Source organism: Kogia breviceps, chromosome 3, assembly GCF_026419965.1.
Source record: "Kogia breviceps isolate mKogBre1 chromosome 3, mKogBre1 haplotype 1, whole genome shotgun sequence".
In the NCBI taxonomy this organism is placed as follows: domain Eukaryota; kingdom Metazoa; phylum Chordata; class Mammalia; order Artiodactyla; family Physeteridae; genus Kogia; species Kogia breviceps.
The window spans coordinates 29,276,867-29,289,574 of NC_081312.1; the positions used below are offsets into that span (position 1 = coordinate 29,276,867).

Here is a 12,708-nt window from a genome sequence, read left to right on the forward strand (position 1 = left end):
TTAGGGAAAAGTAAGACTTTTATACATACATTCACACAAACACATTCATACAGAGAGATACAGTAGGAATGGATTGTCTGCTACTTTTCGCACTCTAATTTTAAATTCCATGCCATCATGAGGGCCTGCCATTTTTGATCAAGGGGGTAAGGGTAATAGGTATGACTGGTATTCTTTCAATTTAAAATCATTCATGTTGGTGCCTATACAGTACAGTTCAATATTAAGTGCAATTCTGCAAAAGAATTGGGGAGTCATTTTAATATTTACAAGGAACAAATCAGCAGAACAAAATTATATCAGATAGGCTGTGTACAGTAGCTGCGGCTTATAAAACATACCAGTAATTTGTACCTGGTGAGTATAAAGAGAACCATGGTAGGATTCAGATGTCTTTACAACCAAGGGAGTACACATGGCATTAACAAATTAGAGGACAAAAAAAATTCACATTTTCTACATTAAAAAAAAAATTACAGATCTCACAAACGTCTTTGAAGACCAAAAAAAAAAAAAAAAAAAAAAAAATTAAAGTCCTTTGAAGGGTGGGAAAGAAGAAATCATTGAAATGGAATTCTAAATGTAAAAAGAATTTTACTTCACAAGACCAATTTTCTTGGCTTCTGTTTCATATATCAATAATCTCCACATCTTGACTATAAAAACTTCTGCTTCTTCATCAAGTACCTAGAAAAGGAAGATGACAAAAAACAGTTACACACGTAAGAGAAGCAATCATAAGCATCTCCCAACAAGGTGACTGGAATAAAAAAGGCCTTTATCTACCAACAAGCATTTATTTATACATGTCTTGAAAAACTACTTCCTGAGGAAAGCAAATGTTATAAAGAACATAGTAATTTAGACAGAACTGGTTATATAACTACATAATACTTAATACAGAATATCTCATTTACCCCTCCCCAAGAACCTCACAATATTATCATTTATTGAGCTCTTATTACGTAAGTGACACTGAAATATTAAATGAGAATATATGTATAGCATTTTAATATAGTATCTGGGGTAGAGTAAACAAAGTGAAGACTATCATCACAAGGGACACAAGACTACTGAATAAATAAAAGGTCTTTTCTCTTTGGCAAATCAAGTTATTTTTTCTATCTACCTATGAGTTAGTTGCATCATGTCCTCACCACTGCACTACTCCTGCCCTCATCACACACACATATGTGGCACTCTATACCAGGGCTGCTGTGCGGTAAACTGGAATAGTATGCTTCCTTCTACAGAAGGCAGCAATGACTGAGTTCCAGGGTACCACCGTCATAATGGCATCTGGCCTAATGCTGCCGAGACTCTGGAGAAGCAGGCCAGGTTAGGAGTTAAGCAAACCAGATCTCTAGCCAGACTACTTGGATTCAAATAGCGCTTCTACCTCCTATTAGTTACGTGTTCTTGGTTGGGTTACTTAATCACAATGAGCCTCAGTTCTCTCATCTGTAAGATAGAGGTTATAGTAGCTATGTCATACTGCTTCTACTGTGGGAATTAAAAAAGTTGATATGTATCAAGTGCTGTGAAGAGTGCTTATTAGTACAATCAGTAAGTACCCAAGACAAGCCAGAAATGGATTTTCCTGAAAAATTTCCTTACATTTCTCATTGATGACAAATAAGGAACTTAAATAAGACATCTATGAGCCAGACTTAACCCACAGGTTTAAAAAAACTATGCTGTGGAAATTCCCTCCTAGTCCAGTGGTCAGGACTCCATGCTCTCACTGCCAAGGGCACAGATTCAATCCCTGGTCAGGGAACCAAGATCCCACAGCCAAAAAAAAAAAAAAAGAAAAAAAAAAGAACTATGCTACAACACTAATTAATGAGGAATTGAACCCAGGTACAAAAATGCAACCAAAGTTCATTACCTTACATAAAATGAGGAAAGGTACAGTTTGAAAAAGTCAGATTTCTAATAAGAGCAAAATACTACTTGAGCTAAAATTTCAATCTCATTTATTCAAGAAACATTTAGAGGGTCCAAGAGCTATTACCAGAACTGGCTGACAATACCAACTCAATTGGTTTCCTCCCACTCTGATCAACAAGGAGCCAGAAAATAATCAAAAACAATATAAGCATAAAGGAAAAACTAACACACTATTGTAAAACAGTTATACTCCAATAAAGATGTTAAAAATATATATATAAGCAAATAAGCAGTAGAGTTTAATTATACTCTAAATATCAACAGATAAAACGGATTAATAGTGACACATGACATCTTCACCAACAGTGATTATACCTCTGCCAAGGCCACAAACCAGAACACTGATTTTTTTTTTTTTTTTTTGCCGCCTGGCTTGTGGGATCTCAGTTCCCCCACCAGGGATTGAACCTGGGTCCTTGGCAGTGAAAGTGTAGAGTCCTAACCACTGGACTGCCAGGAATTCCCTGATTTAACAAAAAAATTCCTTAACTCAGGCCTAACTACAAAACCCTCTCTTCACCCAAGGATAACTTTGTGAAGAGGCTGGAAGATCAAGGAAGTTCAGATTGTATCCCTAAGGACTGGGATCTATTCACATTTCTCCTTTCATCTGAGGCTCAGCACTATGGCATCAAACTTCACAAACGTTTTTTCAGGAATTTTAGACAACAGATGCATTAGGCTAGCTAGGCAGCAGAAAACTAATGTTATCTGGCTTTAGACATCATATAGTGCTTGGACACATAACATCTTGACCTTAGAGCTTTTAGTTAGGCACCTTCCTATGGCACTCCCTGACAACTTTAATTGCAGCTCAAAATGAAGTTTCCCTGGTCACTTATCATCTCACATCATGCTTGACGTTTCTCCTTCCTCTCTGACTCTTCTTCCCGTTGCTACTTTCCCACTCTGCCCTTTAGACCCTATTCCACTTTATGCTAATCATCCCCAACTTCTTTAATTAGACTTTTCATCTCCTTACCTTAACTGAAAATGTGGTACATCCCCTAAAGACCCTGACACCCCTGTGGCCTTCTGAGAAAGTTCCTCCCTTTCAAAGCTTTAGTCTCCACAAAAGAGGGGAAGCTGCTGGATCTTCGTTGTTTCTCTCCTCGTAAACAATATCTCCACTGAGGTTCGCAAGATCTCATTACACCACCAGTTCACTCCAACAGCAGCTGTCTAGCAAATATCTAGTCTTTCATCCACATTAAATGAGTGCTCTGGCAGCTGGTTCTTGTATTTCTCTCCAATCCCAGTCCCAACACACAGTAATTTCTATTTCTGTGTGTTATAACCCAGCTTAAAGTTCACTGATATTCTAAACGACATCAACTCTGCCTCAGAAACTCCCAGGGCCAGACTGTGCACCTTGCCATCATCTGGATTAATTTACCAATTGTATTCTGGAACATTCTACTCTCTAACTAAACCTCTCTTTCCAGTTATTTCATTCAAACACATCTCCCACAGCTTCACTGGAACCACCAGTCCTTGATTCATTCAGACCACCAACTCTGTTCTATTATTTCCTTTTCTTCCTAGACTGGAGTTCACAGTCCATTCAGTCACTCTCTCACCTTTATCATCAATTCTCTTCCTTTCTTTTCTCACAAAAATCAATGCAACCACAACCACTAACTCTAATATCCAAATTAAATGCAATTTGGGATTTGATGTTTAACTACTGCCAACCCAACAGACACCTGCCCAAGTGACAAGAGTAATACAATCTTCAAGTCTCAGTTTACATGGTAATTCCTGTAATGGTTTCCCTAACTGCCCTCAACACCTAACTACTCTATCTCCTCTGCCCCCATGATCATTTTTATATATCCCGATTATACTAAGGATATTACAGTATCAATATTGGTACACCTGTTTCCCTGCTGGTTCTTTAAGGGCAGATATTCCACCTTTCTGTGCTTCTAGCACATTGCTCTACCCAGTAAACACTTAATAAATTTGGTCTCTAAATTTATGAATAGATTCAGAATTTATATTTATATACACACACACACACCAAAAACAGGGGAGGGGAGAGAATGATAAAAAAAAAAAAACCCCTAACTCTACTGTTGTCTAATAATATCTTACTATGAACGTCTTTAACCTCTTAATGCATGTTCAAATTTTAATTCAGGCCCACAAAGATTCTGGAACCAACACAGGGAGAAATTCAATCAAATTCAGAAGTTAGTTTGTTCACATTGATATTAAATTTTTTTTCACATCTTTATTGGAGTTTAAATGCTTTACAATGTTGTGTTAGTTTCTGCTATACAACAAAGTGAATCAGCTATATGTATACATATATCCCCATACCCCCCCCCCTGAACCTCCCTCCCACTCTCCCTATCCTACCCCTCTAGGTGGTCACAAAGCACAGAGCTGATCTCCCTGTGTAATTAAAATATTAACAACAGTAAATTTCTAACTTACCATGGCAACATCATCTAAAATGCTCTGAGGTGAACTATGAGCCATAACCTAAGAGAAGAAAAAATAATTGTCACTTTGAAAATAAATAAAACATTAGCAATACAGTAAAAAAGAAAAAAAATTTTAAGGTACCCTCAAACTAGTATGAGAATTTCTTGTGACTTTAGAACCTTTCTATAAATTTCTTAATTCCCAGAATCTCCCTCTTTTCAATAAAAGTCTGACACTAAAACCTGGGATCTTAATCATCACATTATTTGTCTTCTAATTCAAATCCATATTTTTAAGTGTTTATGCTACAGTAATGACAAGTGGAAAGGGTGACTTAAATTAGCTATGCCTAATGTTAAAAGAGCAGTACTGGTAGAAAAATACCATTTCCTTAAAATGCAATTAGCTATTCCTTTATAGAAATACTTTGCCTTCAGGGGACAATGAAAGGATGTGGTATACCTTGGTGGTTAAGAGCATGAGTTCTACAGGCTACTTATCATGTAACCATGGTCAAGACACGATCTCTCCCTAAGCCTCAACTTCTTCATGTATTGAATGGGGATACTGTTAGTAACTTGCACTTCCTAAGGTTGTTGGGAGGTTTGAAGAAGATGAAGTTTTGTAAAATGCTTAACACCGTACCTCCTAGGAAAGAAGCCTGGCACATAATAATCAGTTAACACCACTATTATGCTATGAAGGGCACTACTTTCTTTTCCAAAGGATGGATGACTGACAAAGAATTGAGACAAGCTATTGGCTGTCTCCACAAAACCTCAACTGTACAACATTCTAACCATTAAGACAAGAAGGGGGTGGCAAGGCATTCTCAGGGGCAGGGAGAGAGCAAAATTGGCACCAGCCAGCTATTCTGTCCTCTCTGACCCTCTGAAATGAAAGCATGCAGCATGGTGTCTGAAATAGTATAGAGGGGTTCACCTAAGTGGCCATGACTCTTGTAATTAAAACTAAATTATCACTGACTTGGCTCTGTAAAAATTTTCAATTTAGTCTCTAACATTTTGAAGTATATAACAAATGTTGGGGAAAGAGTAAAAGACTAACCTTAGAACAAACAAAATCAACTAATGTAGCTTCTTCTTCACCTATGTATTCTATGATTTTTTTATTAATCCATGGTCTAATTCGTCGTTCCATCAAAATCTATAAAATAAAGCATGGTTACTAATTGAAGAGCTTTTTATTACATTTACTTTAAAAACCTACATAACTTCATAATTTTTCTTAAGGTTAAATAAAATACAGTATGATCATTAACAAGTTGAACTAAGACAGATATGTATCGAGACAAAATTATTTGCTTATAATTTATGAAGACCTCAGGTACCACTAAGAATTTCCACAATAATCTATTATTATTGACCATGTCAAGATTCTAGCAACCTTATAACCCCTATTTGTCATAAATGGAATGAACTGAGTTTGTGTGCTATAGTCAAAACCAAAAACTTGCAATAAAATAATGAAATACAATTTGCTACTCACAGAATCCACAATAGACCAATCCAGGGGATAAGCAAAGAGCTCAGGTTTGGCTGTAGGGATTTTTTCAATGAGACTCTTAATGTGTTTGCGCTTTTCTTCAGTGTTCACAGTGCCTTTGGCAGCATTTTTATCATCTTCACCATAATCCAAGGGAACCAGTTTCCTTTTTCGGGGTACATCATCACTGTCTTCATCCTCAAATTTGTTAAAGACACTATCTACAGGGAGTTTCTTTCTCTTCACAGAATTAGGCTGACCAGGACTATTGGAAGCACCTATAGTAAAAATACTGTATTAGCACAAAAACTTAATTTTCAAATGTTACATTTTACAACCCACCATGCCTAAAAAGCAGTGTAAATGTACCTTCATAAATCTCAGAGAAAGATCCCAGGTGTAAAAAATAACTCACTACTCACAAGCGCTAGAAAATTTAACTTTTCACTTCTTCTCAGAACTCAAGGCAGCTGCAGATACAGGAGCACTAGTAGAACTATGAAAACAATCATGAGCTAGAAAGGCATATTTTTTTAACTAGTTTTCTAACTACCTACCAAGCAGTACATATTTATTTTTTCCTTAAGGCAAAATTTATGTAGTTGTGGTGGGTAGAGGGGGAAAGGAGGAAAAAAGGAAGGAAGGAAATGCTAACATACCCAGTTTAAGACTCAGTCCTATTTTTGGCCTATGCTCCTCAGGTTGTTGTTGATCTGGTGAATTTTCATGAGGAATAATAATACCACAGGGAGATTCATCTCCAGGAGTGTTGGGAGTTGCATTGCCACTGGCAGAGGAAACAGACGGTGCAGAACTGATGGGCCTCAGAGTTGGTTTGAGACAGGGCTTTTGCTCTGGCTCTTCTTCCTCTTCCATGGGTTCCTCTCGTTTTTCTTCTTTTTCTTGTTTTTCTTCCTCCTCTTCCTCTGATTCTGGTTCTTGCTTTATTTGTGGCTGTCTACGCCTCTCAGCCTCTTGTTCCATCTAAAACCAGAAAATAACCTGGTCAACTGAAACAGACCCCAACTATCTTCAATTCAACCAGCTCTATTTTTTATCTTTCACAAAATCTCTATTTTTCTTCTTCCTTAGGAATAACAAAACCTTGCCTCCTTCTATAATCAGAAGTAAATCTACAGAATATATTAGGCACTCTGCAAAATGTTTTTTTAGTATTTCACATATACTACCATTCTTCAGTGGCTTGTATACTCTACAGAGATAACAAAGGTAATTGCTAATAGTTGGCTAATTCAAAATGAAAAAGTATGTTTTTATATCTTTATTAAAGAAATTATAATCAGAAATTTTATTTTATTGGGTTGGCCAAATGGTTTGGTCAGGTTTTTTTGGCTCTAGTAGCACTTAGTTGTCTTTAACTTCATTCAAAACAATTTTGTTAGAATGTATGTGGTAGCTGTCATATCAGCGTGCATTTAAAAAAAGACATCAAAATTGGCGAATTTTTGTGTAGCCATTTTAATATCGAAGATGGAAGAAAACACCAACATTTTTGGAATATTACTCTTTATTATTTCAAGAAAGGTAAAAACGCAACCGAAATGCAAAAAAAGATTTGTGCCGTGTATGGAGAAGGTGCTGTGACTGATCGAACATGTCAAAAGTGGTTTGCAGGGGCTTCCCTGGTGGCGCAGTGGTTGAGAGTCCGCCTGCCGATGCAGGGGACATGGGTTCGTGCCCTGATCCGGTAAGATCCCACATGCCGCGGAGCGGCTGGGCCTGTGAGCTATGGCCGCTGAGCCTGCGCGTCCGGAGCCTGTGCTCTGCAACGGGAGAGGCCACAACAGTGAGAGGCCCACATACTGAGAGAACAACAACAACAACAAAAAGTGGTTTGCAAAGTTTCATGCTGGAGATTTCTCGCTGGATGATGCTCCACGGTTGGGTAGACCAGTTCAAGTTGATAGCAATCAAATCGAGACACTGAGAACAATCAATGTTATACCACGCAGGAGATAGCCAACATACTCAAAATATCCAAATCAAGTGCTGAAAATCATTTGCACCAGCTTGGTTATGTGAATCACTTTGATGTTTGGGGTCCACGTAAGTTAAGCGAAAAAACCTTAACCGTATTTCTGCATGCGATTCTCTCCTTAAACGTAATGACAATGTTCCGTTTCTAAAACATACTGTGATGGGTGATGAAAAGTGGATACTGTACAATAATGTGGAATAGAAGAGATCGTGGGGCAAGCAAAATAAACGACCACCAACCACACCAAAGGCCAGTCTTCATCCAAAGAAGGTGATGTTGTATAAATGGTGGGACTGGGAGCCCTCTATTATATGAGCTCCTTCCAAAAAATCAAACGATTAATCCCAACAAGTACTGCTCCCAGTTAGACCAACTGAAAGCAGCACTCGACGAAAAGAATCCAGAATTAGTCAACAGAAAATGCATAATCTTCCATCAGGATAATGCAAGACTGCATGTTTCTTTGATGACCAGGCAAAAACTGCTACAGCTTGGCTGGGAAGTTGTGATTCATTCCCCGTATTCACACCAGATATTGCACCTTCGGATTTCCATTTATTTCGGTCTTTACAAAATTCTCTTAATGGAAAAAATTTCAATTCCCTGGAAGACTATAAAAGGCACCTGGAACAGTTCTTGCTCAAAAAGATAAAAAGTTTCGGGAAGGTGGAATTATGAAGTTGCCTGAAAAATGGCAGAAGGTAGGTCGAACAAAAGGGTGAATACGTTCTTGTTCAGTAAAGTTCTTGGTGAAAATGAAAAATGTGTCTTTTATTTTTACTTAAAAACCAAAGGCACTTTTTGGCCAACCCAATAGAACCCAATGGTATACACAATACACAAGAGGCAACTCAAATCCTCAGCCTGGTCATAGATAATCATTTTTTATTTCTTGGTAATGGCTGAAGGTGGTAGTCACTTCTGTATTCACAAACAGGAAAAGGAAGAAGTGACGGGAGGGAGAATTCTGAAGTCAAAGTCCTAAACCAAAATGAACACTCCCCCTGAAGTTACAAAATATAATAAAAAACAATCATCATAAGAGCATTATAAACTGGGATGAATACATCAGCAAGTTTTCTGAGCATGAAACAAACAAACATAGGAAAAACAAAAGTAAAAATACATACCCTGAACTACACAAAAATTTAAATCTGTGCATAACACCATTTATCAATTCACAAAGGAAGTACAATAACCATTAAACCATCTGCAAGGCATTCAAATCCACTGGTAATCAGAGAATTAAAGCATAGTAATATTCCCCAACCTAAATGTTATAATGGCAAGGATTTAAAACACTGACAATACTACCATGATGATTAAAAAAAGACACCTGGACTATAAACTGGAGAAATTCTTGGTGGAAGATTATACCTGAAGTAAAAGCACATTAGAAAACAAAACAAAACAAAACAAAACAGAAACAGACTCATAGATACAGAGAACAAGCTGGTGGTCACCAGAGGGGAGCCGAATGGGGGGTAGGGCAAAAACGTGAAGGGGATTAAGAGGTACAAACTTCCAGTTATAAAATAACTCATGGGGAATGTAACATACAGCATAGGGAATATAGTCAATATTGTTATAATAACATGGTATGGTGACAAATGGTTACTAGACTTATCGTGGTGATCAATTCATAATGTATACACATGTCAAATCACTGTTGTACACTCGAAACTAATATAATACTGTATGTCAACTATACTTCAATAAAAATCTAAAAATGAAAAAAAAGCATATTAGAAAAAAAGCACACATAACAATATTCCCACTTATAAAACTTATGTGTGAGGGGGGTTATAAGAAATAAGCCAGTTTTTAATTTCTTCATTACTGTGTTCTATGTTGTCTGAACTTTCTATTTACTCATGTAAGTACTTAACAGAAAAAAATAACACTATTTCATTCTGAAAAATAAAAGGGATATATAAGAAGACATGGTTCCTGTTAATAGCATATAACAGATTTTTTAAAGTTGATATGAAGAATTTATAGTATTAAGATCTGTGATACACTAAGAACTAAAAACTTTTCTAACATGACACTATTCTTAAAAGTAAGAATGGGTATGCCATGTCCTATGACACAGTCTTTTTCATTTTTAAATGACAAGCTGTTCATGAAAACATCTTTATTTTGGAAATAAAATATCTAGGGTGGTAATGAGAGAATTCAAACTACAAAAGTCATTAAGTGTCAGAGCACATACAGGAAGGACAGTTTCTAGCAAAGTTACATTAAAAGACCTTCACTTAATAAGTAATACTTCACAGAAATAAAGGAGTAAGACATATAGAAAATGTTGAAAATAAAGCTGTAAATCAACTGATATTGATGACTTACATAATAAAGAAAAAAATACTAATATCCTACCCCCAAACAGCAAGACGCATGGTGTAAACATTTCCCTTATAAACTAAACTATATCATAGTTGGCTGGCTTAAGATGACATGATAGTCTTAAAAGAATATTGCTATGGATGTCATAGTATCTTACCCTCTGGAGCTCTGCATCTGGATCCGGGTGCCCTTCTGCCAAAAGGCGCTGCCTGATTTCCTCTAGCTCTTCCTTCTCTCTCTTCCTATCCCGTTCATCTGCTTCCATTTCCTTTTCCCTATCACGCAACCTTTTCTGAAGAGCGCTTCCTCTGCAAAAGTAAATAACAGGCCTTATTTCATACTCAGGTCTAAACTACTACACGTGATGTCTCCAAAAGCAAGTTCTTTCCATATTAACAGCTGCATGCTAAGAGACTGAAGACTGTCTTAATACTCTCTGTATCTGTAGAACACCCAAGACAGTGTGCTCTCTGCATGTTAACGTTTACTAAGTCGGCACTGTCTTATCACATATCACCACGCCTCATTTTTAAGTCATTCTAAATAAGTATCTAAAAGTAAAAAAGTAGCTTTCAGAGTGAAGAATGCTCTCATTTTATACCTATTCCACAGGGAAACTAACAGGTAATCTGTGTTGTCTTGGAGGCCAAGTTGTGAAAAATTAATACAAGGAGTAGTAATATCCCGAATATTAGTACTGTACCTTTAATTTAAATCAACTCCTTTCCTGTAGAAAAAAAAAATTAACAGAAGCAGGGCATAATCAAGAGAAAGCAGAGGTTCTATTTAGCACTTTATTATATCTCAGAATGTTGAAATAATGTACTGATAATCTATGATTCAATAATTTTACTTTGCATTTTCTACAAAGTCAAATCCTTGGCATTCATTCAATTTAAAGTGTTAATCCAATGTTTTGATTATTTCAGCTACAGTGTATTAAATTATATATATTAAATGCATTCACTACATGCCTGTATCATGCCAGGCACATGAAAAAAAAATCAAAATATTGTTCATAACCTTAGGGAAATTATAGTTTGGAGTGGAGGGAGCAGAACAAAGCAAACAATTTTACCATAGTGCCATAAATGTTAGAAGAATGAGAGCAGTTTAGAAATGCCATGAGAACAGATATCAGGAAATGCAGGCTTCACAACTCACTTCATAATAGTATAGCAATTGGGTGAAGGAGGGTGGGAGGGTGTTCAGATTACTATGTAGCACTCTAGAAATCCTTGAAGACAAAAATTTCTAGGCCACCTTAGATAGTCATAAAAGGCAAGTTATAATTTGCTATAAAAATTGAAGTTCTTTAAAACACATAAGGGACTTCCCTGGTGGTCCAGAGGGTAAGACTCTGCACTCCCAATGCAGGGGGCCGGGGTTCGATCCCTGGTTGGGGAACTAGTTCCCGCATGCATGCCGCAACTAAGAGCCTGCATGCCGCAGCCAAGACCCAGTGCAGTCAAAATAAATAAACAAACACACGTTTTAATAAATAAATAAATAAATAAAACACAGGAAGAAAAGTTAATTTGTCACAATACTATTATGAACCTTCCTCCCAAGAAGGTGCATAGAATTGTCAATTCTTTTCTAACAGGCCCGGACCCCCGGAAAACAGCATTATCAACTATGGGGATAATTACAAGATGAATTCAAAGATTTCTTTCTTATTCCACTGAGTGAACTTGCACTCTCTTGTAGATAAGAGAAAATACAGCTAATAAAAAGCTGACAGTATGAGTTCATAAAGCAAGGCTTCTTTACCTGTAATATTTGGGATCATCTCTATCATCATCATAATCTTCTAAGAATTCTTTTAGTCGTTTAGCTTCTTTTGCCTTTGAGGAAATGAAGGACAAAGTGTGCAAAATTAACATAAAAGCAATTTAGATTACCCCCTCGCCCTCTCTTGGGAACAGATTTTTCTTATCCATCCCACTTGAACTTTTTCATTCTCATAAACTTCATATATTAAATGTTAAGTAACATTAAATTTTTAAAATCTTTCACTCTTAAAAGCAAGTCAGATTTAGGGTTTATCCATGAAATGAAAGCCACATATACTGATGGTATGCTACAATAAATTTTCTCTCTGAAGATATGCTTCAAAGTACAGTAATTTTTTTCTAATGAAACCCAAGCATACCAAGAAAGAAAACTGAAAGTTATCTTATTGAATCTGTTAACTGGACAAAAATATTTTACATTTCATTTATAGGTAGATGATGGTACAAGTAATTTTTATGAATTGCAGGATTAAAAATTTAAATCACGTTTATGCATCAATCGAAAGGTAATGCCTGCCTAACTTTGAGTACACAAACCATGAAAGTACATGAATCTCTTACTCCTATTTTTGGGATTTTAAATACAACTATTATATTTCACAGAAATTATATCTAATTATATCTAATATACAGACATAAAAAATACTTTAAAATAAGTATTTATAATCTACATCT

General features: G+C 36.4%; 1 protein-coding gene across 3 annotated transcripts in view; it reads right to left on the reverse strand.

Moving 5' to 3' along the window:
• RBM25 (RNA binding motif protein 25) overlaps positions 1-12,708 on the reverse strand; it is a 53,691-nt gene continuing 40,983 nt past the window's right edge. For all 3 annotated transcript variants that reach the window (XM_059055797.2, XM_059055798.2, XM_067028198.1), the window contains 7 exons: positions 12,011-12,084; positions 10,395-10,545; positions 6,552-6,876; positions 5,896-6,170; positions 5,455-5,553; positions 4,396-4,443; positions 1-687 (listed from right to left, as the gene is read on the reverse strand). In XM_059055797.2, coding sequence (XP_058911780.1) covers positions 595-687; positions 4,396-4,443; positions 5,455-5,553; positions 5,896-6,170; positions 6,552-6,876; positions 10,395-10,545; positions 12,011-12,084 — 1,065 coding nt within the window. In that variant the 3' untranslated portion in view covers positions 1-594. The remainder of the gene's footprint in view (positions 688-4,395; positions 4,444-5,454; positions 5,554-5,895; positions 6,171-6,551; positions 6,877-10,394; positions 10,546-12,010; positions 12,085-12,708) is intronic.